This window comes from Anomalospiza imberbis, chromosome 11 (assembly GCF_031753505.1).
Source record: "Anomalospiza imberbis isolate Cuckoo-Finch-1a 21T00152 chromosome 11, ASM3175350v1, whole genome shotgun sequence".
Lineage (NCBI taxonomy): Eukaryota > Metazoa > Chordata > Aves > Passeriformes > Viduidae > Anomalospiza > Anomalospiza imberbis.
In genome coordinates, this window is record NC_089691.1 from 10,183,546 (window position 1) to 10,209,907 (window position 26,362).

The window sequence follows — 26,362 nt, forward strand, 5'->3', positions numbered from 1 at the left end:
GGATCAGTCTTGTCAGGGTCACAAACAGTAATCTAGACACGGTTCAGTGGGAGGGCACAAACACCACTACAAGTGCGTCTCCTCCTCCAAAGGGCAAATTTTGTTACTCATTTCAAGATAGAGGTACAGACCTCTAGGAGGATAAATTCTTACAGGTGTCACTATGTATGTTAAATAAAGTGAGTAAATGTTACTTATGGCCTTGCAGGCAGAAGAGCTGCCCTGTGAGCTCACACCCTGCAAAGCACAAGAGAAGGCACATTAGAGAACCATCACTGAACCCTCTTGGACAAGAGAGCACAAAACTTCAAGCACACCTTGCACCTTACTACACAAGACAGCACAATTAGAGGGAACTAAGGAATGGGAATTTAGATATTTTTCCACAGCACAGAGAGAAGTACTTGTTTTGCTGGGGACTTGGGGAGGACTAAGGAAGCACAGGAAGAAGGTAACAGTGGATTTACTCTGCAGCCTCTTAGGAGTAATGGGAAGGCAGAGAAAGCTAATCAAACCTTTCCCTTCTGCTGATAGGAAAACTGCTCCTGTTTGATTGCTTCTGACTCTGTTCTCTCCTGACCTTAAAAGACCTTTCCCTTCTAACCAAAAACATGCATTTCTAAGCACATTTTATATTTTGCATTTTTATACAATATTAAAGAATAATCCGCCAGTTTAGTTTAAATTGCTCCAAGCATTTAAAATTTTTTTGCTTCTCCATTTTCAAAGATCTGAGTTTACATTAAGTTCAGCACCATCCCACTGGGGAGATCTTCAGCTCATAATTCCTATCATTGAATTGAATGGCCTGAGTCTCAAGTATGCAAGATTTGCCACTTGAAAAAGGGAAAAAAAAAAAAAACCAAAACCCTGACCCATCATATTTTGAGGTTTAAAAATGCAGAAACATCTGCTAGAATCATGCCTAGCTGGCCGAGGTTAGGACTATGGGAGCCTGCAGTTGATCAGTGCTGCCCTAGGTGTCACGGAGGCCAATGGGAATTACACTAAGAGGGTTTCAGTAGACAAGGGCGTAATTCAGTCAGCTTTAAAAAAACCATGAAACAGAAGCCTAACTTTTTCTTTCTTTTTTATTTTTTTTTTTTTTTACTTACAGCCTCCTACTCCTTCCTTTCTGGCTTTTGAGCCATTCGCTCTTTGGAGTGTATTATCAGAGGTGGTGGCCTCTACATTCCCATGCTGGCTGAACTTCCAAACAAATGCCATCCTATCTAATAATTTTTACCATAATTACTGTTTTACCTAAGAAAAATATTTTTAAGGTAAGTTTAAAACATATTATACAAAGCTTTGTCAAGATCTCTAGTTGCAGGGTACCATCTTTTCTATTCCTTATATTTTCTAACGTTGCAAATAAAGAAATTGCGCAAAAGAAACCAGACAAAAAGTGTTTAACACTTAGTAGGCAGCATATTCACTTCTTTATCTAGAAGACTGCTAAACTGCTCAGTAATTTAAATTCAGATAAAAATAACAAGCTTCCTTACAAAATTTTAACTCTTAACATACTAAAACATAAAAAATAGAAAAGCATTTTAATTTAAAAACATTGATTTAAAAGGAAAAAGAAAATAATAGGAGAAGTAAAGGTAATGATTTTCAACTGCCATTGTTTCTTCACATTTTCATGCACATTACAAAAGGCTAGAATACTCTGCATCTCCACATCCTTCAAGCAGTTTGAAACACCTGTAAACCTGAAACACTGTTAATCCTGCCTGTCTCCTAAGTGGTTAAATCACTAGAGAATGTCATGTAACTGTCATATCTCATTTAAAACCTGCACTTTAAACCAATCATTTTGTCACTTACATCATCTTGTAAATTCTCTTATACACTATATGGCAACAGAAGACACAAAAGGCCATTCAAAATGTGGCCATTGATTTTTCCATATTCTATAAGTGGACTTAATATATCCAGTTCTTAAAAAAAAAAAAAAAAAAACTTAAAAAGGGGTTAGAAATTATCACTTTGTGTGTTTCAGTGAAAGTGAGCAATGTGGGAGGAAAGAGCTGACACTACAGATAGAAAACAAATTTTAGGAACACAGATCAAGAACAACAACCAGAGAGTATAAAGAAGTTCATAAAGAGTCAGCTCTTGTCTATGAATTTGTCTAACCCCTTTGGAATCAGCTGATGTCTGTGGAAGCAAGTTCCAGAAGGCCACCAAGCAAGCACTCCACAAAGCAGAATTTCTCCCCTTCAAATTGATCACTGATTAACTTCAGCAAGTGCCTGATACTCCTCAGGCCTAAACTCTACAATGACTTTATGCCTTTCTTTCTGATTCTTCAAACTTATCCTCCCCCTGCCTTACCCTCCCCAGACTCAGAAGTCTTTTAAGTATCTCCCTCATAAAGCAGCTGCAGGATCCCCTTCATCTCTCTACCATTCAGGTCCTGGGGAAAGCACTATACCAAAAGAAAAGTATTGTAAAATACTTAATTTTGGAAAATTTGAAAAATATTGTAGGATTTCCAATATAAAATATTTGATGAAGCACTGACTGCTATTTTTCTATTTAAGCAAGGTACCAGAATGGGTAAACAATGGCAACCAGACTGAAAAGAAAACTGCACTCCCAGGATATTGACTGGGAATGACCACAATTCCTCTTTCTCAAATTACATGGATCAAAGGAACTGGAAAGATCACTTGCACAACTAGAGGTAAAATCCTTATGAAATTAAGAAAACAAGCCAGACTTATTTTCTAGCTCAGAAAAGTATGTTTAATTATTATAACCATAATATGCATTGTCTGGAATATGTCTGAACTCCTGGTTTGCCTTCAGACAATGCCTTTGCTACCTTTCCATAAAAGAGAGGAAGACACTGTCTCCCTGGAAACACTTAGAAAAGGTTGTTACTGCCCTCTCCCACTGTCTAAAAGGGACAAGAAACAGTGGGAGAGGATGCAACTTCCTTTACTTGAATATTGATATATAAAGTAGGCAAAACACAGCCTCTCATACTACAGTTTGTAGAAATCCTAAACTGATCTTACTAACCTTCAACAGCAGGTGACAACCTCTTTTGAAAGTAAATTATGACCTTAAAAAGAACAAAATTAAGAAAAGAAATTTGTTTCCCATGCTGATGAAATTTCAAACATTATGAATCTAATAGAATAAAATCAAAGTATACTATCCTGTAAGCTGAACATAGGAACATAGGAATTTGGTGACACTCAGATGTCTTTAAGAGAAGCACTCTGACAAGTTAACAGCTCACTCATTCTATTCTCACCAAGAGAAACATTTTATTGCTTAGAGCCTCTTCGTTGTTTACAAAAGAAAAACATCTTTTCATTTTCGTCAAGAAAGCTTCTGTACCAGAGAACAAAGACTTCATTTGGCCTTCTCAAATCTTTATGGTGTTTGCAAGCTGGTGTCAAAAATGTTAGTGAAGGCATGCTGTGTTACAGGTCTGTGGGGCAAAAACAGTCACAAAAGACTTTCCACCCAAGTTAGGAGACCACATTACCATTCTACTTCCTATGGAAGTCACAGTTGTATCAACATCCTGCTGGTTTGTTTGTATTTAACTTGGGATATGACTCTCTACACTCTCAGCATGAATCCTACAATTAAATTGAAGCAGTCCACAGGTTACTAAAAAACAGTCTAGTGTTCTGCATTTGAAATGGTACAATTTTTGAGACAATCATGCTATCTGAACACGTTTCTAGTATACATTACCACGGCTGCAACAAGTCAAAATAATCTAATAAAATTATAAAAAATAGTAAATTTCTTCCTGAAAATTATTTTTTCTTTACAGCTATTTATGCACTATTTATACACTTTACAGCTATTTATACACATTCTGTTATCTAACCTATTGAGTAAGACATGTTAAAGAATTCATGTTAGAGAAATTATCATAGCTATCCTTCTCCAAATACAAGCTGAAATACAGCTGGAAACATAGAAAAAAATATTACTCTTCTTTCAAAATAATACTTTATTAATAATATATGAAATCTGACCCTTGTGTTTACTTAAACTTCAAAGAGACCCATTTAATGTCACATATCCACTACTGCTCATTCAGCCTAGAACTACTCCCAAGGTAGGTACTGGCTGTTTTTAGAATATACCAGCATTTCAAAAGAGCACAAACTAAGCAACTTCACCCACACCTTTTAGTGAAATACCTCAGGTTCCAGTGCAGGGCAGAGAACTGATTATCTCCCATCCTGCTTTCCTTATGGAAAAGATGGGTGCAGGGGAATGCTCTGCCTGGCTGTAACACAGAAAGCAGGCAGGTCTGTAGGGAAGCCATCCTTTAAAGTGGTTTTAAGAAGCGAGTTCCACACATTTCAAACAGCAGTTCCAACCCTAAATTGCTTTGCCAATTTCTCCTACCTTGCTATATTCCTTTCCTTGTCCTTCATGCTGTATGGAAGAACCAAAAAAAATGGAAATCAACTTCATGACTACATGCAAGTAGAGTCCATGCAATTTCATCAGGGATTTCCCTGTCAATGAGTGTCATGCCTCTGGCCTGTGCTTTCCCTGAACAGGTGAATTGCATACATAATTACTCTGAAACATTCCAGATGCACTAGATTTACTACTCACAGAGATTTCAGAAGCCCTTTTCACTATTGCTGTACCCACAGCAATGAGGAAGAAACCACTCTCTGGTGGGTGTCAGAACCTCTTAGGGTTGAGCAATTAAGACATAAATAAAGGCAAACATGTTGAGTTCCCTCCCCAGGTGTCAGTTTCAGATGGTGATGGATGGAAACAGTAATCGGATAATGTAAGGCAGGGACATGAGCTGATTTGTCCAAGTGCTGGAAACACATCTAGATAGATTCTCTGGATATCCAACGGCTCTTGTCAGAGCTGAAACTCCTGCTGAGCTGCTACACAGATGTGAAATCCCCAACTTCTACTCCAGTAAAATTTATAGATGGAAAAAAGGGGTATGTCTGCAGAAAACCAGATGAATGGTAAACTTTCTTATACTTCTGCCACTAGTACTTCATAAAGCATTTTGACTTCTGTGCAAATTCTGACTTTTTAGTTTTACATTTTACACAGTCTTTCCCTTAGGCTATGACCCCTGACTTCCAGAATCCATTCAAACACCCTCTTCATCCCTGGAATATCCTGAAAAGTCCACTTGAAGCCATTTGTATGCTTTTCCATGCCTGAAGCTTTTGCTCTACAAGGCAGGAGGGCACCAGTCAGACCTGGTGACAAGACAAGGGGACAAAGCACATTCTCCTCCCAACAGGACAAGCTTCCTCCTCACCCCACGGAGCTGCTCCGACTCGAACCATGGTCCTGCACCCAAGACTGGCATCTAGTGGCAAATCCAAGTGCCCTCTCCTTCTCTGCCCAGCAGCTGAGCCACTGACCCAGCAGGCAAAGGGCAATGTGTGTTCAGCACTTGCGTGCAGAGCGGCAGCCGCTGGGACTGAATGCTTGGTGGGAAAAACATTTTATCCCCTTCTTCTCACAACTGTTTCCTCCCTGACTATACACAGGTGCTTTTAAATGAATACATCTACTGAACAACAAAGATAAGATATTTCCTTTTATTATTTTCAGTGAAAGAAGTGGTGACCATACTTAAAGGAAGGGATGTTTAATTTTATACTGTCACTGTAAGACAGTTTACTGCAAAATCTAATTTAAAGTATATTTTTTGGACAGCACAGTAATGTTCTGTTTTTGTTACTGTATAAAATAACTAGTAGCTGGGTTTTCCTTAGCTCTTTAATGCTTCATTACTAATCATCTGATTTATTTCACATAAGGGAAAATATATTTTCTTCTGGAAATTTGTAGTGAATTTCAGGGCAAAGTCAATTCCAACAAAACTGATTTAGCAATGCCCACAGGTGATGGCATGAACTCAATTTATAAAGGCAAGGAAATTGCCTTTCAAATTCTTGGCAAGAATTCTGAAAGCTTTAGAGCATTGAGTATGCTGAGGTAACAGAGGAAACTCTTAGTAATTAATAACTAAATCTCAAAAATTAAGACTTGTCAGATCTTCAGGTATAAACACAAAGTTCTGTCTTTTGAGGGATTAATCACATGGCCACTCACTGAGTGCAGTATTTGCCACACAATAACTAAGTCACTGAAAGATCATCAAATTAATGGAAAACCAAAATGAAATATTTTCTAATCTTGTACTTAATAAATAAACATCACAGAAAGTTAACTTACAGATTTTCAACCAAGAAAACACTACAGTTTGATACCAAAGTTAGAAGGGAGCTTGGGTGTTGGAGTTTTGTGTTTTCTTTTCAACTTTAGAGGTTGCAGTTGAAGATAAAATGCATATAGTTTAAAACTTGAACTTACAAAAGGAGTGACAATCATTTTTACATATTTTCCACCACATGCCATTAGACTTTCTTTTATAACTTTTGGCTCTCCAGGTCAAACTTGATATCTTCCAAAGGGAAAATAATTTCAACCATTTCTATAAAGATGATCTGTGTCATGGAGCAAAACCCACTTTCCACGAGGGCAGGCATTTATTTCACATACATATATATACAAGGCAATTTTAATATTATACAAATACTCATTTATCTATCTATACAGCTACCTAACTTTGTTACAAGCAGGTTTATGAGTTTTGGAAGGAACCACCACATAGGAAAGGAGATCTGTATGAAAGCACTGTGGTCATGAAAGTATGCTCCACAAATATGGCATTTCGGAAACATCTGACAAACCTCCACCACATCACAGCGCTGAAACTTCTCCTACCCGCGAGCTCTTCATGCTACAAAATGAATGAGCTTTTCTAGGCAAGCCTTGTGAAGTTCTCAGGAGGTTGTGCTCCTACTTGTGGACTCTTAGAAAACAAAAACAATGTCTGGAAAAAGCAGTCTTAGGATACATTTCTAACTACCATATTTAAAGTTCAGGCCAACTGAAATATTTCTATGGATGATAAATACATTAAAAAAAAACATTACCATGGCTTTTGTCACACTATGCAATAGAGATTTTTCGAAGTATCACTTACTAAAAAATAAAAAGTGCATTGATTTTTGCTTTATGCTCAGACACAGGGCACAAAACAACAAGACAGTTAGACAAAATGATTGATTTGAACACATGCTGCATTTTACTGCTAACATGTATGCATAACTTCCATTAATGTCAGTATGAGTTATGTGTGCACTGCTAAAATAATATGACCATAGCAAAAATATTTCCTCCAGAACTAACATAGTAATATTTTTAATAGACATTAAAAAAAAAATTCAGAAATTAACATGCAACTGCAACTCCTTCTTCAAACTTATACTTTCAAATTCATTAAAATAAACCTTATTTTTTTCACAAATTGGCATCAGGTTAAGAAAGAGTTGATTTTATCAAACTACCTTTCATTTAACGGGTACTTATCTTCTTTCCAGTTCAAAAAGATCGAACAGGTATGAACGAGACTAGGCTGCTATGCATTTTTATTCTAAACCTCCATAAATAACCCAATTTATATGGGAACAAGAAATGACAACTGAAGAAATTTTCTAAAACTGACAACTGATTGTGGCCAGTAAATTAAGATGGATCTTGACAATGACAGACAGATGGGCCTAGAATGCAGAGTTATGGTTGGAACTTGAAAATAATATAAGCATAGGACATCATCATGAATGTTCTTAAACACACACTTCATGTCTATTTAGCTGGAAACTCGTAGCCAAAAACTGTAATCACTCGATATTGATTTTTTTAAACAATAAATAGAAATTAGAGTCAATGCTTCCAATTAATAAGTTACCTTAAAAAAACTAGGATCTTTGCTACTGAGTCTTTCACTTCTAATATGACTCAACCAGCCCTTCATTCATAAAACAGAACAGCTCTTGTCAAAATGAGTTCTACCTCACCAGCTTTTGCCAACCTCATTTTCCAGATTGTTCTGTGAGGTTTTGTGTACCAAATTTTAAAAGTCACATTAACAGAATTAGAAATTTTTCCTCTCTTTTATTCAGCAATTGTTAATTATTATTGTACAAAAAAAAAAAAAGCACTATATAGAAAATAGATGGCTAGCACTGAGCATCTGAATTATGATGGGACAATTAATATGCACATATAACTTAAAATTTTAAAAAAACTTTTAAAATGTATCTATTATAAAATATAATGTCCCATAGTATTCTAATTCATATGTGATTCCATTTTTCTATATGGATATAGAGCTAATTAAAGTCAAAACCAGAAATTCTTTAGATATCCCTGGAAACATTTGTGTTTCCATTACAGTATTTCTGCACCTGTATTACCTGCCACACATTCTTGAAATTCACTTTTATAAAGCCCTGCTAAGTATGTGACTCCATTTCCACTTTGTCTTATCTACAATAACATTAGGAAAACCATTTTTTCTGATTATTTCCCTTCCTTTAAAATGCATGGATAACTGTAACAATTGACCTGAAATTATATATGGCTTCCTCCCTCAAAAAACCTGTTTCAAAATTATAACTGTGATTTTTCTTTGTTGAAAGTTAACTACACAATTATCAGCCTAGCCAAGTCATAGCAGGTTCACCCTCTTTGCCAATTTTCAAGATCATAACAGAGCTTTAATGCCCTATAGTTATAGATATTTACTTTTCTTTGCATGGAGGAAGTTAGATTTAAATTATATGTCCCTCTTCCTTTTTCATTCTGAACACATATCCACAGTGGTAAAGTGTATGCAAAAATTCTTTGTTAGTTTGGGGGTTTTTTTAACCAATTCAAAGCAATAAGCTTTGCACCATCAATAGAAAGTTAATAACTCCCTTCCCTTGAATGTGGCACTGGCAAAGATTCCAGCATTGCATTCCCACTGAAATGGGGCTTTAGATTTTCACTTTCTCACAGAAGTTATATAGTACTGATATTTTTATTTGCATGAAAAAAGACAACTTACATAAAAAGTTGAGTTGATTCTTCTAAAATGAAGACTTTTGCACTTCTGTGCTTTTAAAGGAATATATAAGTGTCATAAAACTATTAGAAATCCCTAGATTCACACTTAAATATATGCAGTGTGAAATATATGCAGAGAAAAATAAAAAAATAACACCAAAAGAAACACATCAAAACATTCTCCTATGGCAAAAGTAGTTGGTATTTTTTTTTCTCCTAGAAATTAGAGAAATCAAGGTACTTACTTCATTTCTAGAATTTCTTCAAGCTGTTTTCTTCGCTCTATTCTCAAGTTAGCCAGGTGTGCTTCTTTTTCAGCCAAAGACTGCTGTGTTGAGGCAAGACGGGCTTTGGTAGAATCTAATTCTTGTCTAGTCTTTTCCAGTGCATTCATCAGCTCTTCTACCTAAGAGAGAGGACACTTTCAACTCCATATTCTTTACAACAAGAACATATTAAATCCATATAAATATGGGGGGGAACACACTAAAGAAATTATTTTCTGTAAATGGTTGTTGAAATCTCTTCCTATCATAACTGTCTTAAAAACTAATAGTGTTGTTTCAAAACAAAAAAAAAAAAAAAACAAAAAACAAAAAAACACAAAAACAAACCAAAAAAAAAAACCAAACAAAAAAACCACCAAAGTTTCCATGAGTCCATTAGTAATAAACAATATCGCCAGAAACCTATTTAACCTGGGCCACTGCCACATACAGATACAATTTATAAATGTCCTGCACCATTTGTATTATTTAAATTCAGGGTGGTGGTAACTCATCATAGAAGTAATTTCAGAAAATTTAAATGCAGCATGTTTTAATATAAAAGGGTTAATGAAAACTCAACCTTTTTCATGAATAATGCACACATTTTTAAAACAGGTTGCCCAGGGAAACTGTAAACTCTCCAGTCCTTGAGTATTTTAAGATTTTGATTGAATGAAGCCTGGAGAATCTGATCCAACTTTGAAGTTATTTCTGCTTTCAGTAGGAGTTTATACTGCATTGCCTCTAGTGGTCTCTTCTAAACAAATTATTCTATCATCCTGAACTTTAAAGGTCTGTCACTGCTCTAATAACAATCAAGTTATTTTCCTCCTGATAACTGTGAGAAGCTTTGAAGCATGAAGTGTAGGAAAGTTGTGGTGATCCCGTTCTTTCCTTAGCATGGAGAAATTTAAAGAACACGCTAAAGAATGGAGACTATACAATGACACCTGTCTGGCAGCAGAAGCTTTACTTGTGGGGTGAATCATTTTCCATGAATGGCCTCCAGTAACCAGTATGACAGTGGGATTTCCCCCTCTTCAAATGGTACAGTTTACATAAAGTGAAATAGGTTTTTCAGTGACACATATTGATTTGAATAATGAATATCCTATTTCCTGTATGTTCTTTCTCACAGCCTTTGTCCAAATATAATTATTTTATAAACGAGAAAGCACTTTGGGAAGAACTTCTAAACGAAATAAAATAAAACAGAAAAGAAATATGCCATTCATCCATGTTATGCAAAGTATTGAAAGGAGTTCAATTTTGCTGTGAATTGAAAAGTCTGACCAAATTCCACAGTGCTCATATCATCAGTGTGGCTACATCTCCCAAGCTCATGCTGTGCTCTAAAACCTCCTAGCAGGCAATCAGTGCTTATAAGCCATTTATGTTTCAATTCCAATATAGATGGGCTTCTATATAAAAAGTTCAATAAATAAAACAAATAAATAACAGAGTTGTTATGAATTACAATGAGGACTCACAGCCTGTTTGCCAGTGATACTCTGATTACTTACTCCTTCCAAACCATCTATACAAACACTCCAATAAGATCAATGAAATACTAGAAGGTGTCTGATACCCTGCAGTGCATAAGAAGCTGTATTTCATGAAAGCAGATCAGAATTACCAACAGAATGGAAAATACTGATGTTCAACCTTCCACTCAGAAAGTAAAAGCAGTGTAATGGTGATATCAATGAAACAGCAAGGAGTGCAACTCAGGAGTCTCTGCAGATGCAAGACTCCACTGAAGAAACCATGAAGAAAGATGATGACTTGAGATACCTTTGTAAAATGACTGTCTAGTGAATGTTCTTAGAAGCAGCAAAGGGAACATACTTGAGGGAAATAAAGAAATAAAAAAGCTGGATTTGCACTTAAATTCCATGAAAAAAAGACTTAACAGGCCAGAAGGAAAGAGTCAGATCATATTTCTTTAAAATAAGATTCAATGTCTAATATAACACCAGGTACTTCATCTTCTGCTTTAGTGCAAGAACATAAACCCATGATGTTTCCAACAACGACAAGACTCAACTACTAATACATATGATATTTCTAACTGTTTTCTGGGTTATTTCTTTGGCTATTCCTTGTACCTTTTAAAAGCTGCATCTAGTTTCTCCTGAGCATCCACTCTATCACTTAATCCCAGACAACATTGCTTAATAGAAACTGTAGTAAGGATCAGAGCAGAAAAGTCATTCATTCTCCAGCTTTGAAACAGTATCTTTAAACACCAAGACACTCCCCACTTGCAGATTTGTGGGGCAAATGAGAATGTAAAAAAGTAGAATTCTTGAACTTCTGTAATTTTAGTATCATTTTGCTCCCTTTCCATGTTCTCAATTTGGTACCCCACCTGATGATTAACTGAATCCTCACCCAAGTTCATATCACATATATCACATAATTTACATTTCAAAACATTTAAGAGAATTAAAGACTTGTGGAAAACAAAGCTGTGGATTTGTTAATGTCTATTAATAACATACTCTTACATTACCAGACAAAAGATACCAAAGTTTAAAAAATAAGAGAAAAAACCTTTCAAAACTTAAATATTAAAACTTTCAAACCACAAACTGTTAACACGTGTTGACTTGAAAGTTTTATTTGCATTTACACTTTCAACACAGTATTTGCCAGCTAGTTCTTCCTTCATTTTTCGAATACGACCCCAGATCATGGCTGCACATTTTCCTACAGCCAAATTCAACTGCCAGGCATGTGCACAAGAAACTGATTTTTTTTTTTAAATCCATTCCTATCAAATGTAAATGTGTGAATGTTGAAGTTGCACAAGCAATCCTCCAACCATGTTAATTTTATAGCTGTAGCAGATGTGTTACAAAGGAAAATTAACCTTAACCACTGAAGGCAGTATTATAGATGAAAATTTTGGTTTTGGGCAATCCCTGCCCAAGCCCAGCAGCACCACCTGGCGGGGCAGAGGTACTGGGGGCAGTTCCCACCTGGAAGCTGCTCTCTTTTCCCAGCCCTATCCCCGAGTGTAAATGCTCCTAATCACAAACCCTGCATGTTTTGAATTCCCAGGAATACAAGTTTTGAAAGAGTTTACAGCGAGAACCTCAGTGAATGCACTTAGCTCAGGAGTATTCTATGCCCTGAATATGTTATTAGCTGGGTTTTCTTCCCTTTTTGCAAGACAATGGCATAATTTTATCCTTTGCATTTTGTAATAAAAGCCTTTTTTTCTTCATACTTTCAGAAAGAGCTTAACTGACCTCGGCACTTTGAGGATTTTATTAAAATCTGCACTAGAATTAAGTTTACATTTCAGAATGGCAGAAACCCAGCAAACTAAACAGTAATTGTTTCTTAGTTTTGAGCCTATTTTCAGTGAACACTTTCTACTTGTTCTGCAGCTTCACATTTTAAGTGCTATCAGCAGTGTTTCACACCAAGATAAGAAAAGAAAAAAATGAATGTGGCTGAAGAATACATCTGCGCTACCAGATTCTGCAAATTAAAGGAGGTTAGAGTTCAAATGAATGACAGTTTATTAAAAAGGCCCTGGAGCATTCTTAATTCCAGATTGGATTCGGCTCAGTACAGCTCAAGCTAACATAATACTGTTCCAGTTTGTGGGAATGAAGAGGGGGAGGGACAATTGCATGTTTTCTCATTTCAAGTATAATATATTTCTGCAGGATGACGAAGAGCTGGCAACATCCCAGCAGTCAAGGTTAGTATGGTTAGTACTACTACCTTTAAAGGGTTGGCACTTCATTTTGGCAACAACATTGGTGATAAATACAAGAGTTTTGGATTTCCCTGACTTTTTCAAGTATCAGTAGCTATACAAAAAATTCAGACCTCTTTTATTTTAAAATCTAATCTTGTGTTAGCACACAGATAATTTATGAATTTTACATAGTAAAAGGAGATAAAGAAATCTATCTATTTAGAGATCCTTTTACCTTAGTATTAAAATATTAGCCATTACATTTTTTAAAAAGTTTAACAAATATTGCATTCATTCAATAAAGCTGGATGCATTTTGATAATAAGTCATTCAGTGTAAGAATCCATCCAGTTGTTTTGAAAGTTTTTTTTTTTTCCATTTCCTAAGGAAATGCCTTTTTTTCTTTACACCAAGTTACACACTGCATAAATTTCTGTTATCTCCAGCTCTGTGAAGTTTAATTCAATAAAAATAATACTTGGGGGTTTTCCCCTTAGATTAAGCATGAGATTGTAAAAAAGGAAAGACTATAATCCTCAAACTTTCTCTTTGTGGCTTTCCTACAAATTTATTCTGTCACTGGACTAAAAGGGCATAGAAGACACATTCACAGAGATGAGGGAAAACAGATAAGAGCTGGAATTTGGACACCAAACGTCCACCTACAGCTCTTTCGACTCTCAGCCTTTGCCACGAACACATTGCCCGTGCAAAGTGAGTGCCAGGCATGCCAGGATGCTGTGCCAGCAGCTGCTGGCCATGCAGGGAACCACTTTATCTAATGGCTAATTCAATTATACACCTACAGGAGGGCCAGCACCAGCCATGTGGACCTACTGCTTTTAAAAATGCCAGTGCTATCCTGCAGGATGGTTTGTAAATACATTGTTCCTTCCTGTTTCTAATGCAAATTTCTCCAGTGTGCAACTGCCTGAACAGTTTCATTACAAAGGTGTGTTTCACAAAAGCAAACAGACATAGCAAAGTGTCATCCTGAGCTTTGCAAGACATGGAAATAAACTCTTTGTCACCCTCCCCTCTACTCTCTTCCCATCCCATTTGTCATCCATAGACAAATTCTTCACCTCTGACTTCCATCACAGTTCCTAAAGCCAGGAAACAGGTCTAACATAACCAGTACAGTTATGGAGGCTGATGCTTCTGAACCTTGCCAAACAAAGAAATTAGACACATGCTGTGTCTCACAACTTCAGAAATTGTCAGAGAAGAGAAAAGTAACCATACTCTAGAATGCATAAAAGCTTTAAAATAAACATCATAAGTGAAGGATTTGACAGAATATTAAGCAGTATTTATAAATTCCAGGTTGGTTTTCCAACTCGTAAAAGATACATAGGGCCCAGTGACATCAGCCAGCACTGCAGTGGCAGTTCAACACAAAGCACCAGAAGCACTGCAGCAGCAGTCCCCAGGGCAGGGCCATGTCCTTAGGAACACAACAGCACAATTATCAAATGGGATGCCACGCTGCAGAATTTGACATCAAAAACCTCACAGAGATTACTTCATTGCCAAAAGTAGGATTTTAAGCATTTTAATCCTCCTGCTAAGAGCTATGTTAAGAACACACAAGGTTCCGTTTCATTCAGATAAAGAAGAGACACAGCATAGAAAGGGCACATATTTGCCTTCCAGACCTGCAGAGACCACAGGCAGGGAGAGAAGGTCCTTTAATTTCCTTAGTACTACCTTGCTGGCTGCCACGTGGTGGTTGCCAGCCATGTTAATTCATGTAAGCACACTGTTATGACAGAGACATATGTCCATCTCTACACAGAATCATGCTGGAATGTAGTGGATTCCCATAGCTGAAAATAAATAGATATCCTAAGTGAAGGGATTACTAATGCTGTGGTCTTTATTAAGTTAATTTAAGACTATGAAAGAAAGTTTTGGGAACTGTGTTCAAGTGGTTCACTTTTCTGTTACTGAAAGTTAGAACATTGACCATCTTATTCTAAGCCTCAGAAATCCAATAAAATATGGGACCACAACAGCATCATTCTCGGATTTGTTATCTATGATTTGGTTTTCCAATTAATATAGTGACTTTACCTATAACTGAAAAATATAATTAAATAATTTTGGAAAATTCTGGTCATAATCACGTAAATATATTAATTATCAGTTTAAAAAGCCAAACCAAACCAACAACTAAAGGCAACACCATTTTTTATTAAATCAAACAAAATTATTATCTAAATAATGGTAACCTCTGTGCTTTGGGATCATGCTCCTAGACAGATGAAAACAAAAGCTACTCTCAAGTACAAACAAAAATTATGCTTTCCCTGCAGTCCCAGGAATACCGTAATCTATTTAAACACTTCATCTTGTGAAACACAACTGGCCCTCAGTTACAGTATTCTCACTTAGCTTCATCTAAAATACACTGTATGACAACCCACTGCCAAAATGTGAATGTGACCTTCAGGAAAACGGAAAAGGATGGGCAAGAGAACAGACTATTACTCTCAGATGCAGCTGGAATGTTTTGTCCCAAACAGACCTTCATCAACAGCAAAACATTTATATATATGATGAAGTAAATAACATTACATTCTGATATTTCAAGGCTATATGCAAGAATCAGTCAAAAAATGTTCTTTTTTCAAGGCAAATTTCATGCTGACAAGGCCTAATTCACACTTGGCCCCATTCAACTCATTCACCCAGACATGCACCATGATGGAAACAAGACCAAGCACCTGAGAAACTGTGCAGGTCCATTTTTAAAGAGAAGAAAAAAGAAAAAAAAAAAAGCATCCTTTTATTTTTGCTTTTAATTTGAAAATTAGTTATTTCACTAGCATGTCTTGTTAATTTTCTCCCCTTTTCCATTGAGCTTCATCTGAGCAGGTGTATGATCTTTTTAATCAGCTGGTAGCCCTAGCTCTGTTCTTACACATGTTTGATACTGTCCAAACCTAATTACAAAAGTAGCATGAAAAGTGTTTTATAGCTGGGCAAGTGAAAGCAAATTTGATATAATGTAGTGATAAATTACTATAGATTACTCAATCTTATGTTTTCAGAAGAATAAAAGTAAGTAAATTGAGTTGACTATTGAACAGATGCTGATTTCAGTAGGACACTCAGTTGTCCTACAGGACATTGTATCTGGAAGAGAACCCTTATGGGCTGAAAACAATTGGGCTGTGTGATTTTGGTGTTGAGTCCTTTCAGATAAACCATGCAGCCAGAGCAGAGCAACTCTTTAGCTGGTGTTAGAGCCCAGCGCTGTCAGAGCAGCCTCCCTGGTTAATGTCAATAGCACTGCGTATAAAAGTGACTAAAGTGTGTACAAATGTTGATCTTTGGAGAAGGCATGCCTAGAATCATGCACACATCTACTATTTCATCCACCAGGTCAACTTCTGGGAGAGAGGGCAAATCGGGAGTTTTCTTGCCAAAAAGTTGATTCTTAGCACGCTTGTTAGGTTACAGTGCACAAAGCTATTTCCCCACCGCTTTTAATCATAATCCCAATATATTATTCAAGTTAGAAATGCTTCCTTAGAATGTATCCAAACACAGCAGGGATTCACATGGTGTGTGTAGAGTCTTACTGCAAACAAGTAGTTTAAGTAAGAGGCTTTCCACGCCCTGAATTGTGCTTACATATTTTGAAATAGCAAGTAAAACTTATTAAAGTGAAAATGTTATTGTATGAAAATACTTGGATAATTTTATGTGAGGAAATCCAGAAAAAACAATTTCCTAACAAGGTTTGACTCAATGACTATTAATAAATAATAGGTAGAAATATAAAGATTCATGTAACTGATTGGAAGACATAGCTTCTGCAGCAACAAAAATTTCATGCCATCTTTAAAAGTTCTGTGACTTTAAAAGTTCATGTGGCTACTGAATGCCCAAGGAAGACACATCTGTGCTCTTAATACAGATAATATTGCCTTGTTTACTTAATCCTAGGGCATTTTTGCTATAAAATTATTTATGTAATATTCTATTGGCTTGACATACATAAAGAAGTCAGTGGCATGGACATGCTATCTCCTTAAAAACTAAAATTATCTCCTATTGTTTATAGTGCAATATCAATTATATCAATAACTTTAAGAAAAGTCAAGTGTGTCTGTCATGAAAGAGCCAAGTTTTATCTCTGGTACACCCAGTTACAGATAACTCTTAATAAGAAAAATTTTAATACTTGGTATAGCAATTGGTAATTACAACCCGACTCAAATTTATTCAGAACCATGGGGAAAGTACTGGAGAATACATGGAGCAGAAATACAAACAGTTGACTAATTTGTTTCAGATACAGAAAGAACACAAGCAACACAAGTTTACTCACAGGGTAATACAATAATTTAAAATAAAGCAATTTAAAACAGCTTTGAAGAATCACTTCAGGAAGAGGCCAGTCAATAGGAACAGCACTGAAGTGCTTCTGAGGCTGTCCAGGGTAGGGCAGCCCATGGGACAGTCAGGGAGGCCTGAGGGGACAACAAAATGTCTGACAACTGGACTCCATTATTAACACATGATAAGCCAGGAATGATCACGATGGAGCAAAAATATCAACCCAGAATTTGTCAACAGGAATTCCTCCATGAAGACAGTTCACAATCAGCATGTCAATTTTTCAGAGCACTAAAGAGAAATCTTGCTCAAACTGTACCTCTCTGTCCATGAAACTATCTCCACAGCTACTGCACAGGAACAATCTCACTGGGTACATCAGTCCCAGACCACAGTGCCTCCCTCAACCAACACAGGAGAGAGCAATTCCCTGTGGCTGGAAGAAGCAGGGCTCAAGGGGCAGGATGCTGAGCTGAATCCAACAACAGCCCCAGGAAACAGAACTTATGTGAGAAGGGAGCCAGATGAGAGGTGGTGGCACAGGCTCAGCTGCCTCTGGAAGCAGCACTGCCAGCACTTGGCAAAAGCCAAGGGCAGGAACAGAGCCCTTCGATGCCGCCCCAGCGCTGCAGCCACACAAGCTCGGGAGGAAACTGTGCAGCAACTGCACAGGTCCTTACACACAACTGCACAGCCACACGAGTGCTGCAAAGGTGCAGAGAGACAGACTGTGCACAATTCTACACACGTGCATCATGCAGAAAAGAAACTCTGTAAGAGTGGTTTGCTGTGATTACAGAGGTGGGAGAAGAAAATCAGGCGGAGGAGAGAACACTGACACGTGTAGGAAGATAGCCCAGGAAACACCATCTTTCCAAAACTGAGCATATTTTCTCAATAGCTATTTGAAGGAAAAGGAAGTAAAAGACTTCAGGACCATGGTTTTATACCAGGTTAGCTCCTGAAAAGTTCATCTCCATCTCTCTGGGGAATTGAGCATCACATTTTTGAGTTCACATTTTTGGGGAAAACAAAGATGCTGAATTATAGAACTTGCACTTTCCAAGCAACCAAGCTACACTGACTATTACTAAATCAAAACAAATTTGTGAATACACTTCTGTGAAGAAAAAGACCAGACACTTAAACCTTTGCCTCATCTACAAAGAAAACAATTTCAATTCTATCACATCAGTTTGTAAGAATTTGAAACAAATATAAAAATGCAAATACTGCAACTCAGTATTGTAAAACCTATTTTTTTTTGTTGTCTCATAGCTAATAATATACCAGCCAAATGCACTTCCACTGAGTGATAGATTTGGTTTTGCTAGACTGAAAAAGGGGAGCAGAAAATTATAATATTTATACCACTCTTCACCTTATTACTGGGCTCTTCCATAGGATCTACCAGGTAGAAGAAAACACCAGAAAAGGGCAGCAGAAAAATGGCACTTCATTCTTTGAAAGCTGAAATATTCCAAGAGATCTATGTCACAGCATGTGCCACAGTTGAGAGGGCCACGACACACAGAGCATCACCACACAATTTCAGAAGGCTTGAAGCATTCCCCCATACACAGTAACACCTCACCTCAGCAGAAGGCTTCAGGCAGCTGCCCATGCAGAACAACAGCAGGGCACTCCAGAAGGCTGCAAGCATCTGCCCTTCCTGTTCTTCAGCCCAGCCTTTTATCCCCTCATGTTCATGCCCTGCACTGTGTGCCCTCTGCTCCCTTTGGTGGTTGCTCAGAGCACCTGGGCACTCCATGGCTCATTGCTGTCAGTGCTGCTCACCTGCTTCTCACAGCTGGGCCCACTGGGGATGAGGCTGGGTCAGCCCCACTCCCAATTACCCCAAATTCTGTGCCTACAGACCTTCCCAGTGGAAGTTCATTGATTTCCCACATCTTGTGAAGCAGTTATTGCTCAGCCTGTTGGTGGGTTATATGCTCAAAACCTTGGGTAAGGCAGCTTTGCTCACTCAGAGATTACAAGCATTTTTTGCCACATGCTAGAGAAAATAGTGGAGAGGAGCAGTTATCAGTATTTAGGTTGAGCATTTGTGCTTCCTAAATTGCACTTTACAGTACATTACAAAGGGAAGCCTTATGAAAGGTAGTCTCATAAGATGCAGGAATTCTGTTTATGAAGAAATTTTCTGTACAGCTAAATTATGAAGAAGAAGAAACCCAAAAGAAATTATACTCAAAAGCTTTGGCCTGAACCATAATAATTCCTCTGTGGAATTTACTAAAGGTTTTATTATTTTATCTCCTCTTATATGGGCATTATATATATTAAAGGAATCACATTTGTATTTCACTTGTGCAAGCAGAACTTTGAATACAAACCCAAAAGATTCTTAGATTTATCATGTATTAAACCAGTAGCTATGCAGTATGAACTAAGATGTCAGTTTTTTTAAGGCAGAGAAGCTTTTCTATCCATTTCAAGATGCCTGATACTGCATATATTCCATTTCAGATGGGCTCTTCAGTCCCTCAGATTTGCTCCAGTAACCGCTAGAGTAAATAAAATTTACATTGTATTAATGTGCTTTAAGAAATATTGTCTCCAAAATGTTCAGCAAAGAAAATGTTATTCTTTCATCTACAGCCCAACAAAAGTAGCAACCCCAATAATGTAACTGTGTGCTCATAACCTACACTTTCAGTTAGAAAACTGCCTAGAAGGGCTGAAATTAAGCACACAGGACTGTTAGAAGAGGTCATACAGTTATTTATTTTATTCTTTGTATTTCCAATTAGACACAAATATTTTTAAATGTTTTGGAATGGGATAGTCTAAATATAATATATTTCTAGTGGAAATAACATTTGTTCCATTTAAGCCTCAGATACTGCTGATGGCAGAACAAAATTGGAATGTGCAGATAATTATCTTTCAGGCTAGTCAACAACTAGAAGACCTTCATAATATCACCTTTAAGATCAAGCCAAGACATTCCAGTCTGAATCAAGGTTTATTTATTAAAGGTTTTAGCACTTTTAGATCCAATATTGCCTGGAAGACCACCAATTTCCATTTCCAAATATCTAATTTCTCCAGTTTCTTGGTGCATACATAAGAATTTCAAAATCACTTCAGTGAGCACACACATATGCACATAAATGATATCTAAATTCCTTTCTCTCTCTAAGATTAATTCCACAGGAAACACCTACAAAGCAAAATCTCCACAGAGAGCGAGCTATAGGAACTTTCACTAATTCTTACTCATTTAGGCAACACCGTTTAAACAACTGCAGGGTTTTTTTTAGTGAAAGACTTTGTACTTTTCTTGATCTTGATTGGTATAAGAGATACTGAGAAAAATACTGTTGCATACATATAAGATGTGCTTTGAATATTTTCTTATCTAGGAAGAGAGCTTGGCACTTAAGTGTTTACTTCTTTTTCCTTTTAAGAAACACAATTTGCAATGAGTAAATACAAGTATTTTTCAAAAGTAAAAATCAGCAATTCTCTTGCTCTAAGTTGCCTTTTCAGTCTGGGGTCTTTTTCTGTGCTGGTGCCACTTATCTAAAATCTACTGTTCATGACAAGATCAAAAGTTACAGTTTATAATGCAACATCTGTTCTGCAAATTCATAGCATAATCTTACAGAGGGTCTCTGTAAATGAACAAAAAAGATATATAGCCTTTCTACATATAATGGATTTGGTCAACAAAAAGCCTAAATAATCACAGTATGATCCTGGTTATCCAAACTTCCCTGCTGTACATGTCTTCCTGTCCAACAGTGACTCCTCATAATACAAACCCGTGAGTCCCCTGGACAAATGGGGTGTGATACAAGTTGTTTGAATAAGTGCTATCCTACTGTACTGCATTATGAATATAGTTAATCTGTCCTGGTACTTGATATAATGTTATACAACATTCCAACTCAAGAGCAGGGAAAATTAGCCATCACCAAAGAGTAACCCTCACTGCTATAAATGCACACTAACATGAGATAATATAAATAATAACTGCAATTGACTTACTGTGTTATTCTAATACTACAAATCAGCTAGTATTTCAGAGTCAAAAAGCCAAAATACTGGCAAAGAATGCTTAAAGAAGTTTGCTTTGGTTTGTTTTTTGAAGAAAGAATAAAGAAGAGCATCTATTTTTCAAAGACAGTATTTTTTGTATGTCTCTCCTTCACTTTAATTAAGCAATTAGTAATTATGCTGCCAAAAGGAGGCCCAGAAGATAAAAGACTTCCCAAACCAAATAACATAAGTTTCTTAAACATAAGAAAGAAGATTCAAGTTCCTTATCTAAAAGCAACTTTCCTCCCTGCCTCCTGCCTTCTCCAAATATCATTTCCATTTCTCCAAAAGAAAAAAATGCCAATTATATGCTCTGTCAGGAGGATATATTCTTCTCACATGTACTGCCTGTTGCTTCAGCAGGACAGAAGTAATAGAGTTAATAAGGACAGCAATCTACTATTATTTTTACTCAGCATTGTAATTATAAACTAAAACCATTTTCCTATTTCCAGCACAGGCTTATGGTTAAAAGCCCACATGGTCCCATATACACTGTAATATCTAAAATGAAAGTCTTGAAAAAACAAAGAACTGAACCAAAGCTAAACGCATTGCTGTCTTTACCAGAGAAGTCAACTCAGAAATAAACACAACTGTTCATGAGAAAGATATTAGAAGCAATAAATTTTCTAGTGATGAGTGTTTTTAGGTGTATAATTTATGTGTGCACTCACTGGTGGCATGACCAGAAACACAGATACCACAGAATGTAAAGGAGAAAAAAATAGGGGAAAGTAGAAGATACGGATATATGCTCTACTAGGCTGCTAAAAAAATAGCCAGCTTATATGAAAGACTAGATTGTGACATATTTTCACAAAAGCAAAAACAAAAACGAGCGTTGTTGACTCAAGAATGAACGTTGGCAGGAAGCTGCCATTAGGTCTTCTATAGTTTACACTATATTTTTTCCTTCCAGACACTGCCAGTGGGAGGTTTTAAAGCATAATGATATACTGAGAAACTTATGACAAGCCTGTCCAAACAAAGTAAAACATATTTTTCACAAAACAGTAAACTCTGATAGCTTTAAATCCATGGAGCCAAAGGTAGCCTGAAGACTAATTACAGCAGAATTTTTAACTTGTAAAACCTGCTTTTGGTATTTAGGTATCCTTGAGTTTTTTCCAGAAAATATTGTTGTAGCAGGAAGTTACTTATAAAAAAACAAAGTTGAAATAGGAAAGACTTTTTTTGTGCCCCAAAAAAGCTGAATAGTAATACCTCTAACAGTTTGATAACAGCAAAAATAGCATCTCTTAGAAAATTGCAAAAGTAAAAATAATTTTAAAGGATGGAGCAGGTGTAAAACTTGAATAGTTTTTTATTCCTGGAAGCTGTCTTTTCTAAGTCATACTTAGAGTTTGTTGTGTACCTATGTCTGAGTATATTTAAATGTGTTGTGCAAATGGAGATCACTACAGTCACACATGCAGTCAGTGCTGTAATTTTCATTGTTCAACCACATGACTAAGCACCATAAATGTCTAAGAACAGAAAAAAACCCTTTTCATATATTAAAAAAAATTATCTGAGCCTGTATAGCATAAAAAGTTTGCTGAACAAGAACCAAAAGTATATTAAAATAATATGGGTGGGAAAGACAAAATTTTGTCTGTTTGACAAAACTCAAGCTTGACCCAAGGAAAACAAGGTCAAATCAGTATCTTAGAAGTCTCCTGACACTTTCAGAAAGAAAAGATGAAGTATGAAACATTTCTCTGGATATACAATCCAGTCCCAAATCTATGCCATAGACTCAGCCACAACCTGACCATTGGTGTGTGAAGAGGAGTGCTGACTATGTGCATTATGGTGATTTTCCCCCCTTATTTCCTAATATAAGGAATTAATATTTCTTTAATTCTAATAATCCCTAAGAAGGAATTAAAGAAGTAATAGGAATCATGATGTGGCACTTTTTTTTTTTTTTTTGTAGAGGTGCAATTCCATTCTCAGCAGTGTCTTGTGAGAACAAAGATAATCTCCTGGCATGTTTATATGGCACTTGTAGTCACAAGCAGAAATTTAGTTGTTCGTTCATCTTCTTCAATGATCCTAACTAAGGAAATAATGAACAGGTTCAGCAATTCCCAGACACAACTCATCTACTCTGCATAATACCTAGTGCGTAACTTCTCTCAGAAAAACGGGACACACTAGAAGCCAGGGCCTTGAGATGGCTGGTTAAGGGATCAGGGGCACAAGTGGCTTTTGCCAGGGCTCCATATTAGTGCCAGCTCCGTCAATGAACACGGTGAGGGGATCCACGGCACCCCCAGTACATTTACAGATGGCTGCATGCTGGGTGGGAGTGTTGATCTGCTGGAGGGTAGGAGGGCTCTGCAGAGGGATCTGGACAGGCTGGGTCAATGGGCCAAGGCCAGTGGTGTGAGGTTCAACGAGGTAAAGTGATGGGTCCTGCACTTGGGTCACAAAAACCCCACACAGCACTCCAGGCTTGAGGACAGAGTGACTGGAAAGCTGCTCAGTGGAAAAGGACCTGGGGGTGTTGGTCAACAGCAGCTGAACATGAGCCCAGCTGAGCCCAGGTGGCCAAGTAGGCCAGTGGCATCCTGGCTGTGTCAGCAATAGGGTGGCCAGCAGGAGCAGGGCAGTGATTGTCCCCCTGTACTGGGCACTGTTGAGGCCACAGCTCAAATCCTGGGTCAGTTTTGGGCTCCTCACTACACAAAGACATTGAGGTGCTGGAGTGTGTCCAGAGGAGGGCAAGGGAGCTGGGGAAGGGGCTGGAGCACAAGTCTGATGAGGAACAGCTGAGGGAGCTGGGGGTGTTTAGACTGAAGAAAAGGCTGAAGGGGACCTTTTCAGTCTACAACACCTGAAAGGAGATTGTAGTGAGGTGGGTTGGTCTCTCCTTCAAGTTAACAAGTGACAGGACTAGAGGAAACCAGGAGAGGTTTAGATTGGATATTAGGAAAAAATTCTTCACCAAAAGCACTGTCAAGCAGTGGAATGGGCTGTCCAGTGCAGTGGTGGAGACACCCTCCCTGAAGGTGTTTAAAACCACATAGCTGTAGCACTGAGGGACATGGGTCAGTGATGGCCTTGGCAGTGCTGGGTAAACAGTGATCTTAGAGGTCTTTTCCAACCTATGCTACTATGATTCTCTGATATGGGATAGTCTTGATATGACAGCTGTAAAAGAATACCAGGATCAGGTATACTTTTAGGTAATTAACTATATTTTTCAGCTACTCCTCTTGCACATAGTCCTAAGTGTCCTGATGGTGTAACACTTACATTCCACATGTATAATTCAGAGTTTAGTCTGTAAATTCTCTGAAGTCATTCTTCTGCTATTACTGAAGTACTTCTTTAAATACATATTGACTAATCTATGGTTTCATACATCAAGTAGACTATTTTTCATATACAGACTTAAATCTGGCTTTAAAAACTGTACGATGAATTGTAAAAACAGTTTAAAGTTATGATTGGCTGATAAAGTGAAACTCTACTCCATTTCACTTGGATTAGTGTGCAGCTGCAAGATATAAATTCTGTGTGAGAAACAGTACATTTTTTAATGCTCTTTGAATTATCATGTTTTTGCAAAATGAAAGACAACTGGTTTCATATGCAGGTAAGAAATATTGGCATATGGAATCTTATTTGATTTTAACTGAGTCATGTTGCCAGAATGCATGAAACAGCTGCATGAGCTGAGTATCTGCCTGAGGCTACAACTATATTTCCCCCATCTTTTACCACCTGTCTGTGCAAAAGTTACTGGATGCTGGTAGATATCAAACCTCACTGGGATCATTAACTATCATAATTATGAAATAGATTCCCTACTATCCTATTCCTTTTTCAGGTCCAAGTATTTTTTACTAGATGAGACAACGTCATCCCTTTTATTTGAAAACTTTTAAAAGAATGTTGTAAATAAACTCACAAACAAAATTACTAAAGCTACACTGAAAGAGTGAGGCTTGCCTCTATTAAGTTTACTCTCTTCAGCACATCTGTAAATTTATTAAATGATTATGCCAAGACCACCAAAAGGCTCTTTTACATCATTCTTTAGCCAAGGGCAGCACTGATCCAATAGTACAATTAACACTGGGATGTTTTCATACTAGCTAGATACAGGCAATTTTGCCCTAGGAGTAGAAATGACTGATAAAATCTCAGAGCTGTTGAAAACAAAAGTGCTTTTGAGAACTATTGGAGAACAATTGTGATACCAAAACACCAAGGAATGAACAATATAATTTTGTCTTTAATTAAAAAAAAAATAAAAGTAACACTGGAGAATTTTGGATAAGTCAGTTTGGATTCTCAGACTTACTGGAACAAGTCATTTGCTTCAGACTGTTTTCAGACACCTAGAAGAATGAATACGGAGTTCCCAGGCAGCCATATCAAATTAATTTTTTCCTATGACATAGAAATTGGCTTAATTGAAGAACAGGAATAGGAGTCACATCTGGTAACAAATTTCAAAATATTCATATAACCAAACTAAAGAAAAATATAAGCCAAATGAAAGCCACCTAACACGGATGCCAAACTTGTTTGTAAGTTGTGGTGAGTCACCAACAGTTCACTGTTAAAAGAGAAGGATGTTTTAAAAAATGGAATTTTGCAGGACCATAGGATATTCAGTTCCTAAATAACCCCAAATACTAAGACTACAAAGCTGCAGGAAAAAAAAAAAAAAAAAAAAAAAAAAAAAAAAAAAAAAAAACCACGAAGGGATCTTAAAGATAGAACTAATCAGGGGAAAAAAATCTGCTATTTAATGGGGAGAAAAGCAAGGTCATCCACTTCAGCAGAATTGATCAACTTCACAAATCCAGGAAGAGGAATAACTGATTTAGAATATGTCGTTTTCTCCTAAAGAAAAGGATCACAAGACACTAAGGTGACAAGTCAACAGTGTTATGTCGTTGCAAAACACACACTATGGAGAGATGTCTATTCAGTAGTAATCTTTCTGTTTTCTTTGGCACTGACAAGATCTCAGCAGGAGAACTGGATCAAATTT

General features: G+C 37.0%; 1 protein-coding gene across 16 annotated transcripts in view; it reads right to left on the minus strand.

Annotated features, from left to right (window-relative positions):
- The window catches only part of ERC2 (ELKS/RAB6-interacting/CAST family member 2), a 414,962-nt gene that overhangs the window by 188,572 nt on the left and 200,028 nt on the right, over positions 1–26,362 (minus strand). For all 16 annotated transcript variants that reach the window (XM_068201794.1, XM_068201809.1, XM_068201804.1 and 13 more), the window contains one exon: positions 9,186–9,346. In XM_068201794.1, the coding sequence (XP_068057895.1) occupies positions 9,186–9,346 (161 nt within the window). The remainder of the gene's footprint in view (positions 1–9,185; positions 9,347–26,362) is intronic.